This window comes from Lampris incognitus, chromosome 8 (genome assembly GCF_029633865.1).
Source record: "Lampris incognitus isolate fLamInc1 chromosome 8, fLamInc1.hap2, whole genome shotgun sequence".
NCBI classification, from domain to species: Eukaryota; Metazoa; Chordata; class Actinopteri; order Lampriformes; family Lampridae; genus Lampris; species Lampris incognitus.
Window position 1 is genome coordinate 18,700,770 of NC_079218.1, and position 22,893 is coordinate 18,723,662.

At 43.6% G+C, this 22,893-nt stretch overlaps 1 protein-coding gene across 1 annotated transcript; it reads left to right on the forward strand.

The window, feature by feature from the left end:
- The first annotated feature begins 1,309 nt into the window (after positions 1 to 1,309).
- arhgap31 (Rho GTPase activating protein 31) lies at positions 1,310 to 16,925 on the forward strand. The gene is made up of 12 exons (XM_056284458.1): positions 1,310 to 2,210; positions 6,016 to 6,118; positions 6,806 to 6,950; positions 7,136 to 7,218; positions 7,364 to 7,471; positions 8,715 to 8,857; positions 9,044 to 9,251; positions 9,520 to 9,644; positions 10,818 to 10,874; positions 11,075 to 11,731; positions 13,664 to 13,815; positions 14,074 to 16,925. The coding sequence occupies exons 1-12, from the start codon at positions 2,111 to 2,113 to the stop codon at positions 16,165 to 16,167; spliced, it is 3,975 nt and encodes a 1,324-aa protein (XP_056140433.1). The 5' UTR covers positions 1,310 to 2,110; the 3' UTR covers positions 16,168 to 16,925.
- The last annotated feature ends 5,968 nt before the right edge of the window (positions 16,926 to 22,893 follow it).

Sequence of the window (22,893 nt, forward strand, 5' to 3'; positions counted from 1 at the left end):
CGTTTAAAATTAAGGTGTCTGATTTCTGAGTGTCATTCCTCTATAAATGGACTCCTTCATTTCTTCCCTCAGTTGCAGCTGAATTTTGTTGCTGTTCATAAGACCGTCAGCAAAACACTGAACAATGGGTTCCATTTTTACCAAGACTCTGCACGCCTTTCAGGGCGCTCGACCTTTTATCATTTAACAGAAAGAAAAAAAAGAAAGATGATAATGAAAAGAAAGAAAGAAAAAAATAACCTCCCTATTATTTTATTGTTTGGCTATAGGGAAGGCCCTATCACTTTTAGACTTCTTTTGCCGTGCAAAGAAAGAGTGTGAAGTCTGAGGCTTTGTATGGACAGAATGATGTCATCTTCCTCTTCCTAGGGTGTAGAAAGAAAGCTTTGTTTTGTGGAGGCCAGGATGGCCGAGTCATTATGCTCACTTGTGACATTCAAACAACACTTTCAAAAATATCTTCTGCAAGACGGTACACTGTGATCTAGCTCTGCTGTTGGAACCAGTCCATCAAGACTTACATTTTCAGATATGGATCTTTACACCACAGTAAAAGCTCTTGATTAGATTTTTATTTTTTATTTTTTTGCAAAGTAGATAATGGGGACAATATCAAGACACGATAAAAAGCGTAAAATGTGTGTGAGCTCATCAGTGCTGCGGTGACGGTGTGTTATATCTGTAGAAACAGGAAGACAGGTTTTGGACAGACTTGATGCAAACATTTGGCAAGGCTTGTATAGCCAGAGGTGGAGTGACTCTGCTTCAACAGGGGGAGACATAACTGCGATTACAATTCACACCAACATGGCTGTGTGCAGACCTCCTTTATGGTATTTCTAACCCAAATATCACCATATGGCTTTAGCAGAAGACAAATGTGGCTCCCAAATTGCAGCTAACATCTAAACAGTCCCGTCATGAGGAAAGCGGCAGTCCAAGGAGTTACTTCACCCGGCATCTTAGGCAGAGCAATAAAATGCCATTATGTCATCGGGGTTATAAGTTGCTCTCAAGATCTCGTGTATTACCTCTCCGAATGTAGTAGCATGCCACCATAAAAGTCACAGTTGTAAGAGGAAAAAAACGATGAAACTGCAGAGCAGTTTGTAACAAGAACCATGTGTTGTCCATCTCCCCACCCCACCCCCCACCATCCCCACATTTCCCATCTGTGCCCTTCAGGCCCTCGCTTCAGTCACCTCCCACTTCCCTCTTCCTTCTGAACCAGTCTGTTTTTGTTTTCGAGACAAGGTTCTCTGTACAGGAAATTGTGTACTTTGGGAGCATTCAGGAAGGCAGAGAGCAGCTTTCCCGTTAGGACTGAGCTTGGCAAAAAGGGGAAAAAAAACAAAACAAAACAAAAAAAACGGGATAAAAGTTTCAGTAATTTCTAAACTAGCAGAGAAACAGAGGTCAGCTGTTCTCCTCCCATCGCTTCACCTCCCTCCCCTCCACTCAGCCCCTAACATTTCAAAACTCCTTGCCATGCCACTGCCACGATCCGCTGGCTCTCTAAACACCGAACACCGGGAGCCCGGGAGGGAGAAGCAAGACATATTTTAAAGATGATGTTCCAGAAATAACACGGGCCGCTTCACTGGACGTCCGCATGTTTCCTCAACTTCAGGGAAACCAGTGAAGAGAGAGACTGTGTGGAATGGAGGAAAAGAGGAGGAGATAAAAAGGCACAGAGAGACTGGCTGGGGGTAAAAAAAAAAAAACTAAAAAAAAACAGGAAACCAACCGAATCTAATGCTGTTTCTGCAAATCCTTCTGAGATAAAATGCTGCAGTAGACTGCCACAGCCGGCTCTCCGTTACAACCGTTAAAAAGTTAGACCATGCCTCAAGCTGGCATCTCTGAACGCAGGGCTAAAAGTTAGAGAGTGACGTCACATCTGCTCTTCACACAAGAATTCCTCAGCCTCCGACAATGTGGTTAGTCAAGATGTGAGCGGATGCAGTCTTTTTGGGAGCTGAACGTTTGGGTTTCTATGCGGTTGCTTTTTGACCCACAGCCTTAACCCTTTGCCGGGGTCATATGGATCAGACGCTGCATTTTCTAGGATTTGTCTCTTTTGATCATCTGGACAATTAAGTGGAGCCACATGAAGAATAAAGGGACGAAGCAGAAGGCCAAAAAGAAAGGAAGTGAGAATGCATTTGGCTGTGACCTGATCGAGCACCTTCAGAATTCTGGACAAGATGGTAAACTTTTATCACGGCACTCTCCTTACAGCTCTCCTTTCACAGTTTATCCACTTTCAGTAAGCTATGCTTCATCACCCTGATCACATATTCTAAAATATACAAGACAAAATTCATGACAAAATTATGGGTTTAATTTTCTTTTAATGTAATTTTCTTGGGATCGTGAGTACACATTATCTAACTGTATATCAACATGCGATGGTGAAACTGGGTTTGACTTAAAAGTGTCTGAACATTGCCAATACCCGACTGTACTCCGGCGTTATGTCTCCTTGTAAACTGGTGGTGTACATGTGTTTTGTATTTCGTACAGCAATTCATTTTCCCATTGACTCAATAAAATGGGGATTTGGGACTTCGGGCGTGGCTCATACACTTTCTGTCAATTTCCTGCAGTCACTAAAGAGCCTGTAAGTAGTTTTGTGTCTGACAAAAGGTTGGGCGGTGCTGCTTAAAGATGAGGGGGGGGGGCAGCGAGGTACAACACCAAGCATCCGTTTATAGAAAATACAAAGACGAATCGAGAGTTTAAATGTGAGGTTAACCTTTGCGATAGCCGTGTTTACTCTCGAGTTTGATCTCTTTGTGTTTCCGTTTCTTGTTCCAACTCCCTTTTCGACAATCTGTGATTTGTTCGTGACGGTTAACACGGCGTTTCTGAGCAGAAAGAGAGCCGAAATCTAACACGAGCACTAACAAGAGTCCACTTGGGCATTCGGGGTGGCTACGAGGAGGAAAAGGTCATGGAAACCTAGTGGGGTGGCCATACACACAATGTGAGACAAGGCATTCACAGCAGGAAGAGGGAAAAAAAAAGGGAACTGGGTTTACTCTCAATTCCCACTTTACACAGCAGACATACTTTTGGGATTGTTCATCAGAACCACACCGCCTCGTATTTATGTTGGCCTGTCGGCTAACAACGGACCGGCGACGTTAGCTTAACATCAAGACGACCACTGCCTTTTTTGTGATCCTTGAGTACGACAAGAAACGTGCCATGAATAAGCAACTGTTCACGTTTAACTGATAGCAAAGTATGCCTGCGTTCACGGTCCACCGAACCGACACGGCAGTAGAAAAACAAACTGTTTGTTTATTCTGCGTGTGCTGGGGATTGCTTGCCTTGGACTGGCTTTGCCCTGCAAGTCGGCACAGGGTACAGAAGTGTACTTGTAACTTACTTTGTTTACTTTTGGCCTCAGCCTTCCATGTGTACAGTTCCAGCTTTATAAAGGAGGGCCACTTCTGCACCCACGCAGCGCTGCCGCTCCGTTTCTCCATGCTCGAAAAGGGAAATGAGCGCCGTGTCCCCTGGGGATATTTCCAGTCTTAGCAACCGTCGATGTCGGCATATATTCCCATGCCTGTCCAAAAAAAAAAAGAAAAAAAGAAAGAAGAAGTTAATTCACGATGATAAAACTGGGTCTTCTTTGGCTCACCCGTTAAAATACAAATGTTGCCACCGATGGAACAACAAAAAAATGTACAGGAAGCGATTTGTGTCTTACTTCTAAAGCGTTTCAGAAGTATGGTTAAAGACAAGGTAGGCTAGAACAACATATATGTTACCAGGCTGCCTGGAGACATTACGGTGCACAGCAGCAGGCAAACATAACAGTGCAAAATACAAACCAGGAGACTGCATAGGATCAAAATGACAAAATAACACAAATAATGTTGTTCAGAGTGATACAGAGTGAAGGTGATGGCAAAGACATCGATATGGAATAAAGCCACGCAGAGACGTGGGGAAAATAGAATAAGGTAGCCTACTATATGGGTAATATGATGAGATGATATGATGACCTATATGGGTAATATGATGGGAGCTAAAGAGGGAGTTGTGTTATGGTTGAACCTGAAATAAGAAGCCTACAGGGTATTTATTCTCACTTGTTGTGTTTTACACACAGTAACTATGTGTAAAATGTACAACACTATAGTTTACCTGTCATTTCCTGGGGAAACATCAGGCTAAGACACAGCTCTAGTTCCTTTCCTTATATTTACTGTTGCATCAAACTTGGCTGCCCCCCCGCCCCCCTTATTTTGCAGAACTCTGAAGTATTGCTAGATTGCCTCCATATTAACAACATGTGCCATTATTATTAGCAATATGTAACATTATAGTTGTGGTTCTGGCTTTGGCTTGTTTGTTAATCTTCTGAATTGGAAAATTCTTCACAACTAACTATTGAACGAACCGACCTCATGCTTTTGCATGAAAATTCAAGATGTTTCAGCGAAGCTTTATTTAAGAGTCATTTGAAATTTATCAAACTGCACCCTGTTATGAAATCAGAGAGTGTTTGAAGCGCTCCCCGCAGAGCAAACAGAGGTAAACAGTTGTTCCCCATCCAGCGTTTCAACCACAACAGTTGGCCCTGGCAGTCCAATGCTTCATGCATATGCAGCGACGCCAGACTTATGGTTCACTTTTTCTAAACACAGGGGCAAAGCATGAGGACAATTATAGATTCATGTCTGTAGTACCGGCATAAAAATAACTCATTCCCACAAAAGCGTTCCTTAACTTTTAGGTAGACTGAATCGCACATGCTAAGCTCTTCATATGCTAATCAGTACCCACATTTGAAAAGTGATTCTGGACTTTTCCATGGGATGATCAACTGATGGGACACACTGTAAATGAGAATACAATCACGCAGATTGTATAGTTGAGCCTCTGGGCAGATCAAGCTGCCCAGAGGCTCAACTGTAGTTAAAACACCATTTACATGTTGATATTGTAGTCTGTAGATAATAGATTATATAAATGCTAATTTTTCTTGATAGATTTCAAAATTAATTCCTATCAGCTATGAAAGATGACCATGCAAATGTGATCATGCCTATGTGAGTACTTGACATGGCGAAAATTATCCATCAAACTGCACTTTGTCGTCTCACTTTAAATCCATCTATATTATGCATCCAGTGACATGCATTCATAACTACATTGATAAATTTAGGGGAAACATTTTTTTTTGCTCACAATTATAATCCTGTCTTTATTCTTACTTAAAATTTGAGTTGTGTTCTGCACAAACTATTAAAAATCACCCTGTCAGAGCACTCTTATGGTGTGTTTCAAACACCTAGTAGATACTGTATCACATTTTCATAGTAAGGATCAGCCATAAGGGACCGTGCTATAGCTTAGACGGCGGTCGTATAGTTTGCTGGCCTGTTTCTATTAGAGGAAATGTCGGAAGTATTACCAGCTACAAGGACTGGGTGTGTCAACCTTCCTCTGAAACAAACAAACCATTTTTAACTTCCTGTTAAAGTCCACCTTCTCTACAATGAGCCCCCCTATGGAATACAAAGCTGAACCATGGTAACAAATACCCTGCAGTATCTATATAACATATCCTAACGCAATGTGTCGTGTTAATGCTCGTACAGTTTGTTTTGTAATAGTTTCCCTCTCTTTATTTTGCACTTAAGACTTTAAGGTTTTCTGGATAGTCCAATGTATCTGTATGCATAATATACCATCTTGAACTGATGTTACTATAATAATAATAATAATTAAAAAATAGTATAATAATAACAACATAATAATCATTATGTATCAATAATAATAATAATAATCATTACTATGGGCAAAATCTGAACATGGATGTATCACTACACACACACTTGGAGTACATTCATATTCACTAATGGCATTTTTTCATTGTGTTTAAATATCTCTGCTATCGTATTTGTTGGCCAATGGCCGTACAGGACATGTCTTTATATATGGCACAGGTTGGAGCGTTACTGAAATGACTAACTCATTTACTTTCTTCAGTTCCACAGGTTCTTAAGTATTGTGCGGAGTTTATTGAGAAGCATGGCATTGTGGATGGGATCTACAGACTGTCAGGGGTCACCTCAAATATCCAGCGACTCAGGTAAATATTTGATCGAGCCGTCCGAGCTACTTCCCCGTCACTCACATGTACCGTGCAGCTCAGGTTGGCTTTCATTTCAAGTGTTCATTTCTCGCACAGCAGCGCTTTGCCAATAGTCAAATGTCTAAAAGTTCCTAGAATTTGATTTTGGAGACCTGATGTAAAGATTTACCCCCAAAGCTGAAATCTAAATTGTAAATGATGAATATAAACTTGAGAAAAGTATAATTATGATTCTGAATCCAGACATTTTGAATCCTTAGACTCATCTCTATCAACAACCTCAAATCTTTATTTAGTTTTTGAGTAGTTTCAAGATTATTTTCTATAAAGCAGATTAGAAAAAGTGCACACTAACTTTAAATAGGTGCTTTATTACATTTACAATGTTTATAAAAGTAAAGGCCTTGCACTAAAGGCTTAGGCTTTGTCCGTGTAAAATGTCACAGGGCCACTATTAGTATCCTTTGATACTCTGAAAGTTAATACTTTCTTTCAGATTGGCAATAAACAAAAAAATTTTGACATCTGTGGTTTATGAACTGGTCATATGGACGGAATCTAAGCCAATGGGCCAGCAACAAGTAGCGAGGAGCAGTATTAAACAATCAAAGCATTCAGCTAACTTGGTCTGTGTGTGTGTGTGTGTGTGCGTGCGTGCGTGTGTGTGCGCGTGCGCATTCGCAGGCAGGAATTTTGCTCTGAGGCCTGCCCTGACCTTACAAAGGAAGTGTACCTCCAGGACATCCACTGTGTGGGCTCCTTATGCAAGTTGTACTTCAGGGAGCTGCCCAATCCCCTGCTCACATATGAGCTTTACAGCAAATTCACCGTGAGTACACTGACATTATGTATTGATATTTAGCAGAAACTCCTATCTAAACTCCTATCTAGTAAAAGGTTAAATTCGTGCATCATAAGCCACCCCTGGTGACGGGTTTATTTTAACCGTTAGTTAATTTCTATATTGAAATGTTGCAACACACTCATCTATCTATAATTGTGTTCTGCCCACAGGAAGCAATGACAGTTCAGGGGGATCATGAGAAGCTCTTACATATGCAGAGTGTCATCCAACAGCTCCCCGTCCCCCACTTTAGGTAAAGCTCACCCCTCTACATGCTCAGTAGCTAAGAGACTTCATCTGAGGAAACTGGCCAATTCTGGGCAGTCCTTGCCAGTAAGCTTTTACCGCTAATATGGTGGTAGGTGTATTATTAGTAAGAGTTTGTCAACTTTCCACAGGACGCTGGAGTACCTCACTAAACACCTGAGCCACCTTGCCACCTTGAGCACCCAGACAAACATGCACACCCGTAACCTGGCGCTGGTGTGGGCTCCAAATCTGTTGAGGTGGGTAAATAGTGAGTAGAGTTATTCAGAGTTACCTTTATCAGTCACCTGATGTCATCTGATAAATCTCCCATAAGTTATAAGTTACAACTACCATTTCTGAAGTGGAAATGGCGGTTCATATTCCTGACACCCAATCATCATATTCCTTCTTATGCCACGCCTTTATTTCTTCAACCACAACTCCAAACAGCAATGCATAATCTAAGAACTGACCTTCATGCTGAAGAAGTCTTCTGCCATAAAATAAATGTCATGTTGGGGGTGTCCGGGTAGCGTAGCGGTCTATTCTGTTGCCTACCAACATGGGGATCGCCGGTTTGAATCCCCATGTTACCTCTGGCTTTGTCAGGCATCCCTACAGACACAATTGGCCGTGTCTGCCGGTGGGAAGCCAGATAAGAGTATGTGTCCTAGTCACTGCACTAGCGCCTCCTCTGGTCGGTCGGGGCGCCTGTCCGGGGGGCTGGGGGGGAATAGCATGATCCTCCCATGCGCTATGTCCCCCTGGTGAAACTCCTCACTGTCAGGTGAAAAGAAGCAACTGACGACTCCACATGTATGGAGGAGGCATGTGGTAGTCTGCAGCCCTCCCCGGATCGGCAGAGGGGGTGGAACAGCGACCGGGACGGCTCAGAAGAGTGGGGTAATTGGCCGGATACAATTGGGGTGAAGAAAAAAAGCCATGTTACATACATATATAATCTCAGTCAGTTCAGTAAATGCTTGTGAACATCAATAATTGTTCCCCAAATCTGGAATCCAGAAAACCAAGACTTTCAATTGGTCGGGTCATTAAAGAGACATTTTCACACTGCTGCTCAACTTTGCATTGTGTCGAAGGCTGGTGCTGCAAAGAGCTATGCCACCAGTTGCCGTTTCATATTTTTATTGCATATTTTTTTGCGTATTATTTGGTTGGACAGTTTGGGGACAAAGCAAAAGAGGCAAGATTGAGATGGCTTGGACATGTGCGCAGGAGAGATGCTGGTTATATTGGGAGAAGGATGCTGAATATGGAGCTGCCAGGGAAGAGGAAAAGAGGAAGGCCAAAGAGGAGGTTTATGGATGTGGTGAGGGAGGACATGCAGGTGGCTGGTGTGGCAGAGGAAGATGCAGAGGACAGGAAGAGATGGAAACGGATGATCCGCTGTGGCGACCCCTAACGGGAGCAGCTGAAAATAGTAGTGGTAGTAGTAGTAGATTTTTTGCATATTATTGCCATTTTTCTTGGTTTTTACAGGTCTAAAGACATTGAAGTTGCAACCTGTAATGGAGATATGGCTTTCCAGGAGGTACGGGTGCAACAGTCGGTAGTGGAGTTCATTCTGAACCACACAGACCACATCTTCAACCAAGGGGCTGTGCCGATCAAACCTAAAGAAGGTATTCTGTTAACGATTACTTGCACATTTGAACTGGGGGAATTTGTTTTGCATAAAAACTCAAAATCCTGAAACGTTTATCAATCAAACATTCAAACATATACTGTATTGTTTAAATTCAAAGATATATTTAGTCTCTGTGTTTCGTATGTACTGGCTCCAAAAATGAGTAACTGTACTTTTCCAGACCTCAATTTGTCATGTGGGGAGAAGTATGCCACACTTCCTATGGGTGGCCAGTGTGGGCCTATGAAACTCATGAGCTTGGAGGAGGCCCAAGCACGCTCCTTGAGCCCAAACCACCCAGCACATAAAGAACGCCAGAGAGAGAACAGTCTACCAGACACCAGCACCGCCATGTTGTACCACACTGTCATAGACATATCAGAGAGCAAGTAAGCTGGGTTCACATGAAGCCATATCTAGTATCATTTAAGAGCAACCTGCTTGAAAACCACTCAAATGCTTACACACATCCGGGGAATGTATTCCATGGTAAACTTACAATAATCTCGAGTTTTTACATGTAGAGAGCGTTATCCCTTACAATGGGAACTGCTTCTGAGGTATTCTTGTAAGTCTGTGTCATCCTCTAGGATGCAGGAATTTAAGGTCCTAAGGAGGTCACGCCTCTAAAAGGTTTACTTTCTCTTCATCCATCAGGAGAAAGTTTTCTGGGAAATCGAAGAAGTGGAAGTCTATCTTCAACCTGGGCAAGTCTGTCACAGATTCAAAGGGGAAACTAAGTCGGAACGGCAGTGTGTTCATACGGGGGCCGAGTGTCACAGGTAAGGTCTCCAACTCAAAATGATTCGCTGCTTCATTACTCGGCCTTTATAGGAGACACCGCTAAATTCACAATTGCCTATACTGTGTTGTTGTGGATCGGGAGAGCCCAGTAAATATTTGTGCACGTGAACAAGTATTTCTTAAAGCTTGAAAGAAGAAAATAAAAACTAAAATATGTAATATTTTATCCTTATGCGATGCGAGGGTCGAAGGACAGGATGTTGTGTTGCTGTACAGCCCCTTGAGGAAAATTTGTAATTTGTGATATTGGACTACACAAATAAAATTGACTTGACTTAATATCATCGAGTTTTAAGGCTTGTAGCCCTTTTTAGGGATAAAGGTACATCGTCTGGTTCAAAACTATTAAATTATCTAAGAATAATGCTCTTTAAAGAATAGAAGCAAATACAGGGATGTCCGGTAGCGTAGCGATCTATTCCGTTGCCTACCAACACGGGGTTGCCAGTTCGAATCCCCGTGTTACCTCGGGCTTGGTGGGGGGCCCCTACAGACACAATTGGCCATGTCTGCGGGTGGGAAGCCGGAGTGGGTATGTGTCCTGGTTGCTACACTAGTGCCTTCTCCTGCTGGTCGGGGAGCCTATTCAGGGGGGAGGGGGAAACTGGGGGGGGAATGGCGTGATCCTCCCACACGCTACGTCCCCCTGGCGAAACTTCTCACTGTCAGGTGAAAAGAAGCAGCTGGCGACTCTACATGTATCGGAGGAGATGTAGTAGTCTGTGGCCCTCCCCGGATCGGCAGAGGGGGTGCAGCACCGCCTGGGACGGCTCGGAAAATAGGTTAATTGGCCAAGTACAACTGGGGAGAAAAAGGGGTAAAAATCCCCCCCCCCCCAAAAAAAAGAATAGAAACAAAGACAAACCTTTTGGGGATCCACATAATCAGTCCCCCATCCATTGTGTGTCTTCATACATTTCTATTTGAATATCCTCGATGACGTGAATCCAATTTATGTTTTTTTTTTATTTATTTTTTTTAAATGAGCTGTGTGTAGGACATGGGGTGAAAAATTATGAAAATGTTGCATTCTGTTAACGATTAAAGAACTCTTAACTTCCCATTCTGTGAAAACATACTGTATGGTAATCTAACTTGCAAATTTTCACAGAAAAATGTATTTATTGTTTGTTTTTGGGGTTTTTTTGCAGAAAAGGCGGCTCTTCGGCCATCCAGGAGTATGGAATCCCTGTGCTCCCTGCCAACAGGTGGTTAGAAACGCAACAATCACAAGAAAAATAAAAGATAGGAAAAAATTGTGCCATCTTTGAAACTGATCCTTTCATTTGAATCGCCGTCCAATTATAAAATTATTCTGTTACTCTACAGATATTTTTATTAGTTTTTGTTAATCGTGTATGATTTGTCTTCCATTTTCTTTTTTATTCTTTTTTTTTTTACTGCACAGATGACGACAGAATGGGAGCTAGCAGCCCAGCCTGTGGAACAAACGGTGGATTTCTTCCAGACATGAAATCCAGAACATTAGGATCTGACTCACTCTATGACCTGAGTGAACAGGATGAAAAATGGGAATTAAAAGGGAAAAAAGCTGTTGGGGCAACAGGTGGTTGTAACCCAAGCATGAATCAAAGAGGGTCCACAGGAACCTCGGCTCCACCTCAAAAAGCACTACCAGAACAGCTGAAAGTGTTCAAAGGTGATGACCTCGGCGGCTACCAGCCAACTTCTCCTAAAAACAGGAGGATGTTGTACTCCGGTGCCGCCCACAACAGCTCATCTAGACCCTCCTTCCCAGGAAGCTTCTTCCCATTGGAGTCCTCCCCGAGACATCAACGCAAAGCCGTCAACATATCTGAGCCCTTTGCGGTGTCCGTGCCCCTACGGGTGTCGGCCGTCATCAGCTCCAACAGCACCCCCTGCAGGGGGCTTACGAAAGAGAAGCCAGCCGCAGCTGCCCTGAAACCCTGCAAAGAGACGGCAATTTTAGAGGAGTACAACGACTGTGACAGGGGCAACACAGCCCCCCTACTGGAAACAGGGAAAGAAGAAACAGCAAAGGAGAAGAACCACGGGGAAATCATTTCTTTGGGCATGGCAGAAGGTAGCACATGTTCTTTTGCCACATTTGAAAGTGGAACGATGCATGGGCGTAGCTGGGGGGGGGGGGTTCAGGTGGGTCATTCAACCTACCTCAAAAGACGAAAGGTCCAAAAAGTCTAACTAAAGTGTATTCAATGAAACCAAGCGGCAGCTACCGTAGGAACAAAATAAGCGTACAGTCATCACCCTATGAGCAGGCACCCCGCTTTAAATTGTGCTGCACATCATTTTAATCCTTTAATCCTTAACCCCACATTTCGGAGCAAAATAACAAGATTGTGCGTCGCTTCATTTAAACATTAAACAAACGGTTTTGGTTATTATCCAGGAATAATCTCTGGCATTCTCTGCTTAGACATCGCCGCTCTTTTAAACACACTAAACTCAGGTCAGGATGCAGAAGGACGTACTTGTTCATTCTTATTATTATCATCATTATTATCGTTATTATCATTATTTTCATTTGTTTTTACATTTTGTGATAGAAGGGTACCAGACAGTGGCACTGATGAAAAGACAGGGGGCAGAGCTGGAGGTGGCAGAGTTGAAGATGCTAAGATTTTCACTGGGAGTTATGGAGAAAGAAAGGATTAGGAACGAGTATATTAGAGGAACAGCTCAGGTTGGACGGTTTGGAGACAAAGCAAGACAGGCAAGATGGAGATGGCTTGGACATGGGTGGAGGAGAGATGCTGGGTATATTGGGAGAAGGATGCTGAATATGGAGCTGCCAGGGAAGAGGGAAAGAGGAAGGCCAAAGAGGAGGTTTATGGATGTGATGAGGGAGGACATGCAGGTGGCTGGTGGGACAGAGGAAGATGCAGAGGACAGGAAGAGATGGAAATGGATGATCCGCGGTGGCGCCCCCTAAGGGGAGCAGCCGAAAGTAGTAGTAGTAGTAGTTTATACATTGCATTTTGGATATAAATTATGCACTAATGGGGCCCCGGGGTAGCGTAGCGGTCTATTTCGTTGCCTACCAACACGGGGATCGCCGGTTCGAATCCCCGTGTTACCTCCGGCTTGGTTGGTCGTCCCTACAGACACAATTGGCTGTGTCTGCGGGTGGGAAGCCAGATGTGGATGTGTCCTGGGCGCTGCGCTAGCGCCTCCTCGGGTCAGTCGGGGCGGCTATCCGGGGGGAATAGCGTGATCCTCCCACGCGTTACGTTCCCCTGGTGAAACTCCTCACTGTCAGGGGAAAAGAAGCGGCTGGCGACTCCACATGTATCGGAGGAGGCATGTGGTAGTCTGCAGCCCTCCCCGGGTCGGCAGAGGGGGTGGAGTAGCGACCGGGACTGCTCAGAAGAGTGGGGTAATTGGCCAGATACAATTGGGGAGAAAAAAGCAGGGTGGAATTATGCATTATAGATAGCTTAAATTATGAACCTTTGGTAAAGCCTATAGAAATGTATTTTCTAATGTTATGCAAGTGTATAATATATTATCATGCACTGACTAGCGGGTAAGAGCGGAACTCCAAGCAGGGTTTAAATTTGCCTAATTAAGACCAATGCATTTTTTTTCAAAGTTTTAGATTTTTTTTTATTCGTTTGTGACCTATAAAGAGTGGACATTTTAAATCTGTCTCGCAACGTTCCCCAAAATGTTGTTTATCTTGCATTTGGACTGTTTGTATCTGGTCACCCTATATGTTTTTAAGACAGTAACACGGAATCCACTAAATTACAAGTTTTTGTATACTATAAGGCATAGTGTATTCGTAGCCATAGCAAGTCAAAGGCTGGCACGCTAAATTTATCCTGTGGTTGGGATAAAAAGGTCAACTTTTTCGGAAAAAATACCTCACCCCTTTTAGTCAGCTGCAGCCCGGTGTTGTGACAATACTCAAACACTCAACATGAGACTCCTGGTTACAGGCTACGTTCTGCACTGTATGCGGAATCATTACAAATCTCATTTTCTCCCTCAGACTCAAGTGGAGAAGTGACTCAGGAGGCTCAAGGGTCGAGGAGGGATATTTCACAACTGGAACGCTCTTCCATTGCAAATGCAAGCGAAGACGTAGCTACAGCACCATCTCCTGGAAAACAACTGTACAGCCAGCCCAAAGCCACAAAACTGGTAAACCTTAGATGGTATTTCTGTTATTGGAAAATCATAATGGACGTTGTCTCCCATTTTGAGGTCTTCCAGTGTTAACCGTCAAATCACATCGAATCTGACAGTGATTTATAAGCTTATTACAAAGTAATAAATATGGGGGCATCAAAATGAACATGCTAGAAGGATGTTGGTGATAATCAGTCCTGAAAAAATTGTCACGATGTTTTAAATAATTAGTTCATATTATGTTTGTTTGTTTGTTTGTTTGTTTTTCAGGACATGAGCGCTTCTCCCATTGGGAAAAAATTGTGGTCTGAACTCCACCAGGAACTGAAAATCACTGAGCCTGAGATTGACTTGCTGGATGAGACATTAAAGCCCGTTTTCTCTTCCATCAGCGCTTGTGAGGATGTTAAGCGAAAACCAGACGTACAATCCAAACGAAGCAGCAGCTCTCCAACGCTTTCTTTGCTACACAGGGAACAGGCTTCAAATACTGCTGTATCTAATAATTTCATCACTTTTGCATCAAACTCTGCAAGAAAGCAACCCTCGGAGTCAGACATCCTATTTCCATCTCACAAAAACTCGGGTTTCCTCAGTGGGAATGCAAAGATTCCTCACACTCAGTCTGTTGATCTGAAGGATGTGAAAGAGAACACACTGCATCAGGTCCCCATAAAAAGTAAATCCCTGAGCACAGATAAACCTGCTGATACCAAAAACTGGCAAGTTCTCTCAAAGCACACGAGTTTAGATTCTGCACAATATGGTCAATTCATAAAACCGTTGCAAAGAGGATGTTCTCTTACAGACTCAAGATTGCCAGTTGATCATAAAAGCCAAGAAGAATCAGGGAACCATCAGGAGGACAAAAGTGTCTCCCCTGATGGCGGAAAGAAAAATGTGAGTGCCGAGCTACGAGGGATTCAGAGACAGACAGTCTGTCTGGAGGACAGGCCCAACACCTTGGAGTTACCCAACCTCGAAGATGAAGATGGATGTGTGGGAAACTTAGAGGAGTTGGACTTGCTGGAACCCTGGGAGGACATTAGCTCCACCAAACAGTGGGTTACCAGTCCTCTCCATTCACCTGACATGGACGAGTTGTTTGGCAAACTGCCGACGTCATCTTCTTCCCCCGCAGTAGAGGAAACTTTGTGCTTGGAGGAGGGAAACGCGTCATCTCTTTCGTTTCAAAAAAACAAACAATCTAAGAAAAGTACCAAGCTGCTCTCAGGAAGCAGTCCTCAGATTTCCGGTAGCAAACTAGACAGTAAAGGGACTTACCCACAGCCCTTGCCCATCAGATTCAGTGTGGCCAGCACCAATCCAGCACAACCACAGATAGGAAAGTGCAATACGTCGAAACAAAGGAACGCATTTTCATCTCAGAGGTTTCACAGGCAGATGTCTCAAGATACATATCTTTCAGAGAAAAGAGAGGAAGGTGGCTTCTCCAAACACAGGCCATATTCTCTGAATTTGGATTTAGGGCACCGGTGCATCAGAGATATTTCTAACCAGCAAAACCATAATTGCTCTGAGTTCAGTCAGAGAGGGTTATTGACACCATCTGGGACCATAAACAACGGACTGTCCATGGACTTAGAATTGTTCCTGAATGACCACCAGGCCCCACTACGCCGAAACTCTGCTCCAGTAAGTGTATCATCAGTGAGAACAGCCTTCATGATAAAGACATGCCAGGCCAAAGCTGTGCCTGTCATACCTCCAAAAGTGCAGTACAGTCAGATACCTCACACCAAGCATGAGAAAGATTGTGATGTCGTCAAGGAGCAGGAAAAGGAGCATCCTAAAGTGAATATGGAGAAAACTGTACTTCCACAGACAATCACCGACCTTAAGGAGGAGTTAGAGAATAAAGAGCCTGCCCCAAAATATCAAAGACAGCCGAGCACAGAGAAATCTGCAGAGTCAGCCAAGAGCTTGCCCAATCCAGACCTCCCAGTGATTATGAGGAAACATCCTCCCAATGTCGACTTATTTGTTGACTGCCCAAGACCTAATCGAGCCAACCTCTTACAAAGGCCATCCTTTAGAAACAGGCAAAGACCACAGAGTCTTATCTTGCTCAGTCCTCCCTTTCCCATCATGGACTACCCACCATTAGGGGACGATAGCAAGCTACTCATGTCTCCTATGCGGAACATTACTGACACATCAGCCGTTAATGTCTTCTCCAAAGAGACTGCAGAAAACTTCAGGATCCCGGAGGGTATAAATCCTCAAAACAAAATGACTATTCCCAAAAGCGGACAGAGGCTGGAAACCTCCACCAGCTGCTTCTATCAACCGCAGAGAAGATCAATGATATTTGATAGCAGGAGCAACAGACAGATTGACTGACAGACTGAAATCTGTTTATGGGATGAAGCATGTGTAAATAAATGTATAGTGAAACTTCTTCTGAAAATCTAAAGAATTTGATGGATGTGATTATGATAATTGCTGATAATAGATAACACTATTTGATCTGGTTATTTTTCTCGAAAAATCGTAGCAGTATTTGTTGAAATGCTGATGTGCTCTATGATGAAGTTGAGGAAGACCCAAAATATCTTGGTGAGTTCGGAAGGGTTTTTTTTTATAAGAGAACAGTGAACATTTTTAGAAAACTTTGGCATATTTGAACATTGGAAAAACGTTTCAAAAGTTATTCAGCAAGATTTGAGTTTCATGCACAAGTGATCTCTGAGATGTTGCCACACTGAGTGAGGGAGAAGTGTGCCTTTTCTTTTCATAATCTGTGTGGGGCAAGGGTTGTGGGATGCCCATCTGACTTTTTGTGTTTGCAAAATGCCATTCAGACTACGAATTTTCGAGCACCATCAACGTCACCCTCTCAAAACGTCCATAGTGCGCTCATGACCAATGACTCAGTGCAGCAGATCCAAGAAAATTTACAACAACAGTAAATACCATCAAAAAGTTGCAACTCAACAACAGTGAAAATCAGCCTTTGCCAGACTTTAATTTGTCATTTTGTTTTATTTACAGTTAAATGGTGGGATTACTATCTCAAATATGTGAAAATTTTATAATGGTTCTTTTCATCTTCCCTTCCTCTGGGTCTAAAATGGAGTGTATATATATATATTTATATATATATATATATATATATATATATATATATATATATATATATATATATATATATATATATATATATATATATTCTTCCTATTCTTTTTTTTTTTTTTGCTCTGTCTTTCAACGGAACCAGAATGTATCCCTTAACGACATCTAGCTGTTGTCATTATAATAAGCCATTCACACACCATGGGCTAATTGCATGAGAAATTACAATTATTATGTTTATGAACTGTTGACTTAAATATTCATTCCTTCAAAGAAATACTTTCCATCAGATTAACGGGCTCTGAGTCAAGGGGGTGTTTAGAAGGATGACAAAAAAAGATAATATAGATGAACTGTAAAAAAGATGAACTATAGCATGTGTAAATGTTCTAGACAAGAGTAACGGTCATCAGAGTTTCATTTGAGTCTAACTTAACTTGTGACTGGCATCTCACAGGAGACATCTTTCTGACACCGTGTTTATTTATTCCCTTTATAACTTCCGAATGACATGACATGACGTGAACTTGACTCTCACCATAGGACGTATGTATTGGCCTGTGATAAGCTGATCTTGATGTGGTGTTTTCCACTGAAATACTTTTTTTGGTTGTTTGTTCGCTTGTTTTTGTCGTATAACATATTGAACTAATACAATGTACCAATCTTAAGACTCTACTTAAAATGTATCCTTATTTTCTGTTATTCATTGTTATCGTACCATCAGCTGTTTTTGTTCATTTTGTTTTCTTTTCAGACAAGATGTAGAATGTGAAAAGAAACCAAGAAAGGAAAGAGACAATTTTTGTGGGGGAGGGTTTCCCCCCTTTTTCTCCCCAATTGTAACCGGCCAATTAATTACCCCACTCTTCCTAGCCGTCCCGATCGCTGCTCCACCCCCTCTGCCGATCCGGGTAGGGCTGCAGACTACCACGTGCCTCCTCCGATATATGTGGAGTCACCAGCCGCTTCCTTTCACCTGACAGTGAGGAGTTTCGCCAGTGGGACGAAGCGCGTGGGAGGATCACGCTATTCACCCCAGTTGCCCCCCCCCCGAACAGGTGCCCCGACCGACCAGAGGATGAGCTAGTGCAACAACCAGGACACACACCCACATCCGGCTTCCCACCCGCAGAAACAGCCAATTGTGTCTTTAAGGACGCCCCGACCAAGCCGGAGGTAACACGGGGATTCGAACCGACGATCCCTGTGTTAGTAGGCAACGGAATAGACCGCTACGCTACCAGTGACCGGACGCCCCAGAGACAAAATTATCTTGAGGAAGTTATCAATATGTCTTCGAGCTGCTCCGCTGATCGAAAACGGAGATCAATGTTGTGCATCTTGACAATACCCGAGATGGTTTTAGCTCGGCTGGTGAAACAGGGCACCCTTTCTTAACGGAGTCTAAAAGTGGATGGGGGGGGGGGCACTGTCAGCGTCTCTTCTCTTTGCAGAATGGAGCCGCAGCTCTTTGGCTTGAAGTTTTTGGAGGGTCCATATTGCTGGAACCTTCTAGGCTCCTGAGGAAAACGTGAGTTCTCTGGTCTGGTTTGGATGTTGGTCTCGACTGGTGCATTTTGTAACGTCGTCCATGAATTGTTCACATGTCCTGTTGTATGCAGCTAAAAAAGATATAATAAAGTTGAAAATATGGAAAAACATCACTTAGCAGTTAATGGCGGTACAATTACATCGTTTCCCCATTATGACGTGCAAAGAAACGAGAGGGAGAGGGCACAGTTGTTGCCTGGTTTCGGAGAAGAAAAGGGCAAAAAAAATGTTTTCTGTTCTTGCATAAGCTGCCACATCACATGAGAGTTATGGGAAGGCGGGTTGGGTCACACGGGGACAAAGCGAGAGGTTAACTCTGAAGACTTCATACGGACACGAATCCAAGGCGAGGTTTACGGCTGATGTGACATCGCAAGAGGTTGATCAAAACATGTTTTGCTTGAAAATGTCCTTTGGTGGTCCTCTCACTCACTGAACAAACGTGTTTCCTGCTTTTCCCATCAGAGCACATCAACCGGTTTGTAGCCCTGGGGGGGGGGGGGGCAGAGACTCGGTTCAGTGCACTTGCATCTTGATAATGCTTTTACGAGAATAACTTGTTATTGCTAAAAGTTACATAACCATCTAAATGATAGCATTTATAATGATAAACATGTCTAATTCAGATATTTTACATCAGTTAGTTGAGAAGTCAAATGTTTTTTTTCTACTGCGATGCTTTATCAGTTATTAATATTAATGAGGAATCTTGATTTGCTCCATACATACATAGACACGCACACGCGCGCGCACACACACTTAAATATTTTTTCTAAAATTGACAGTTAATCATATGTTTATTGGCATAGGGTTGTGTAGTTTTGAATATGTGCTTTAACCGATGTGCTGACATCAGATAAAACTGAGTTTCAGCTAAACGAGGCTCTCTTATCAGTACAAAGACATTGCCATCGCCCGCACGGACCTGAGCAAATTACATCGAATATGTTGTCTTCACACTCAAATCACATTTGTAATTTGTGAGATTGGGCAATACAAACAAAACGGACTTGACTCGACTTGACACTCATCATGGTACCTGATCATGTGATCTCAAACTTGCGTGATTCGTTTGCCTGCTTTGTCTTTCTGATTTGAAATGTCTAGCACGTGTCCATGAGCATCTATCCAGATTTGGCCGGGTCTGGGTATTTTCCAACAACCAGTGTATGTGCGGATTTCAAAATCGTTTTGAGGAGTGTCCAGGCTCTGGTGTCCATTGTTTCACAGGGAGGGTGACCTCCACTCTCTCACAATATGACTGTTATTATTGGCAACATATGAAGGGTGTTGTTGGTGGTTGGGTTTTGTTCAAGTCGGTTGAGGAACTTCAGGTAATGCTTTATTCCATTTTGGACAAAAAACTAACTGCCCTCTCCTGGCTACAGTGTTATCTCAAAAACAGACAACAGTTCATCAGTATCAACAGCTGCACCTCCTTTTACCACTCACCTGTCTCAAGGTGTCCCCCAGGGTTCATGCTTGGGCCTCACCTGTTCATCCTTTACATGCTCCCCCTGGGTAACATCAAACTTTGTCATGGTCTCCACTTCCACTGCTATGCCAGTGATGTCCAACTCTACATCTCCACTAAATCCATCGCCACAACAACTCACTCCACTCTGGCCAATTACCTCACTGAAATCAAATCATGGATGCAAGCAAACTTCTTCAAACTAAGTTGTGATAAATCTGACATGATCGTCATCAGTGCCAATCCCTTGCCAAAATCACTCGCAACTTCTGCCTCGCCATCGATAACTCCACTCTGTCTCCTTCCCCACACATCCACAACCTCAGAATCATTTTCGACAGCAATCTTTCTGTTGAACACCACGTCAATCAAATCACCAGAACTGCCCTTTTCCACCTAAAAAACACAGCTCGTCTCCGCTCATCACACTCCTTCTCTGCTGCCGAAAGTCTGTTCCATGCCTTCATCACATCCAGATATGACTACTGCAACAGCATTCTCTATTGCTGATCATCCAAAGTCCTAAACAAACTCCAGTACATCCAGAACTCCGCTGGCTCCCTGTCCCACAATGGGTCCAATTCAAAGTCCCTCTCTTCACTCACAAAGCCCTCCATAACCAGACCCCCTTCTACCTCACTGATCTGCTCCACTACCATACTCCTTTCTGCAGCCTTCCCTCCTGCGATGCCAACCTCCTGTCTCCACCACACAGGACCAAGCACCAGATTTGGGGGTCCCTCGCTCTGGAACCCCCTCCTCAAACACATCAGAGACTGTACCCATCTCTGCACGTTCAGAATTGCTTTTATTTTATTTATTTTTTATTTTTGAGAGACAGACCGACCAGAGGAGGCGCTAGTGCAGCGACCAGGACACATACCCACATCCGGCTTCCCTCCCGCAGACACGGCCAACTGTGTCTGTAGGGACGCCCCGACCAAGCCGGAGGTAACGCGGGGATGCGAACCGGAGAGCCCCGTGTTGGTAGGCAACGGGATAGTCCGCTACGCCACCCAGACGCCCCCAGATTGCTTTTAATGTGTGATTAATGTTGCATGTTTTGTATTTTTGGTATGTTTCTTTTATGTTCATTTTAACATATGTAAAGCATCTTTGTGTACTCTGAAAAGCGCTCTAAATAAAATGTATTATTATTATTATTATTGCTACTATTATTGGATATTATTTTAATTTTTGTATTTAAAAAGATAAGAGTGATGCTTTCGCAAGTACAGAAAATGTATCTGTAAAAAAAAAAAGAAGAAGAAAGGAGCACACTATCCCCACTACAATATTGGAGATGACCGGGATGAGAGTTATTCTTCAGCGCCAGCAGGTGGCGCTCCTGCTCAGTGTTGTGATTTAGGGAAGCCAATGAGGAAGGTGGTATAACGTCTCCGGGACTAGCAGGCAGCACAATACGTGTGCTTCATCTGTTCTTGGCTGAATAAACGCACGCTGAAAAAAATCAATACTCGCACTGTATAATGTGCCTGTGCTGCAGAACTGCGACCGTTTCTTTATCAAGGCACGAAAACAGGATCTGGGTTACAGTTCCAGGGCTGGACATGTTTGGCTTTGTGCCAATTAATGTGTGTGTATGCGCGCGCGCGCGAGTGCGTGCGTGTGTACGTAAACTGCCATTTATCAAACAACAGTATCTGGGCCTCACCCCTGTCGCCTGTCTTTTGTCTGCTCACTGCTTCCACGCTGGAAAAAAACAGAGGGAAAAACCCCAGAATGCAACAAAAAATGTATTGAAAAAGCACTTTTCTTCCACAGTGGAGCCTCACAAAAAGTGGGGCTGACAGGCTGAACTGTTTTACATGCCTGAGGTGAAAACGCAACCCATGGGAAGACCAGCATTTCTTACCATGCATGCAAAAGCCCAAGGCAACAAGTGGCACTTGCCAGGCCTGCAGTACATGCACATGCATATACTGCAGGATTAATCCCAGGCTGCGTTCTCCCAATCAATGTTTTAAATAGAAACGCGAAATAAAATCCCAGCTGAAGAATGCGTGCTGTACACACTCCCAACAACTGCGACGTTTGCGGCCAGTCGTGTAACGCAGAACGACAAAACCAAGGACGGAGGATCTCACGAAGTCAGGGGCGTAACAAAAAACAACAAAAACAAAAAGTCAAACTTTACGCAAATGGCACGTTAAATATCTTCTGGGGCAACAGAAAGTGAGCCAGACACAGGAGCTGGCGCACAAAATCTCACTGAAGCCAAGGTGGTGCATGCTTACAAAGGTCACTTCCAAGTCTGCGGAGTTCATTATTTCCCGACCCTTGACACCGCTCTTCTATAGGCGCAGTTTATAAAAGCTCGAGTCCCACCACACTGAGCATGGTATGCGGCGCATGTTGCTGCATAATGAATCAGGAGGCACGCTGCGAGACGTGGGAGACACGCACGCAGCAGCCTTGCTCATATCAAACTGGACGGCTGGCTTATCGTAAGTGTTCAGGCTGCGTTTCCAAGGTCAAGATCAGCGATTCCGGTGCAGCGGCGGAGTCCACCGTGTGCGCCCCTGCCGTATTCCACACAACACCTGCTGGCAGCCAGAACTTATCCACGCACGAACGCGCGCGCGCATGCGCACACGCGCGCGCACACACAACTTGTTGCACCTTGAAGCTGCTGCCACATAAGTGCAGTGTAACGTGGGAGAGGAACAGTTTTCCCTCGCAGGTCCGACGTTTAGCTGGAGCCTGATGTGACGCTATCAGCCGAGCAACGTGCACACAACATGCGTCCTTCTCAGTCTTCCTATAGGCATTGCGGATAAAACGCTTACGAATGTAAACATATTTCACATTTTTTGAGAGCACACAAATGTAGCCCTATATGTCCTCTTTTTTTTCTTCTTTCAATTTCGACGAGTCAAATAATCTCCCGATATTTTTGGAGGGCGAAACTGCAACTTACATAAGAGCCAAAAATAAACAAGAAG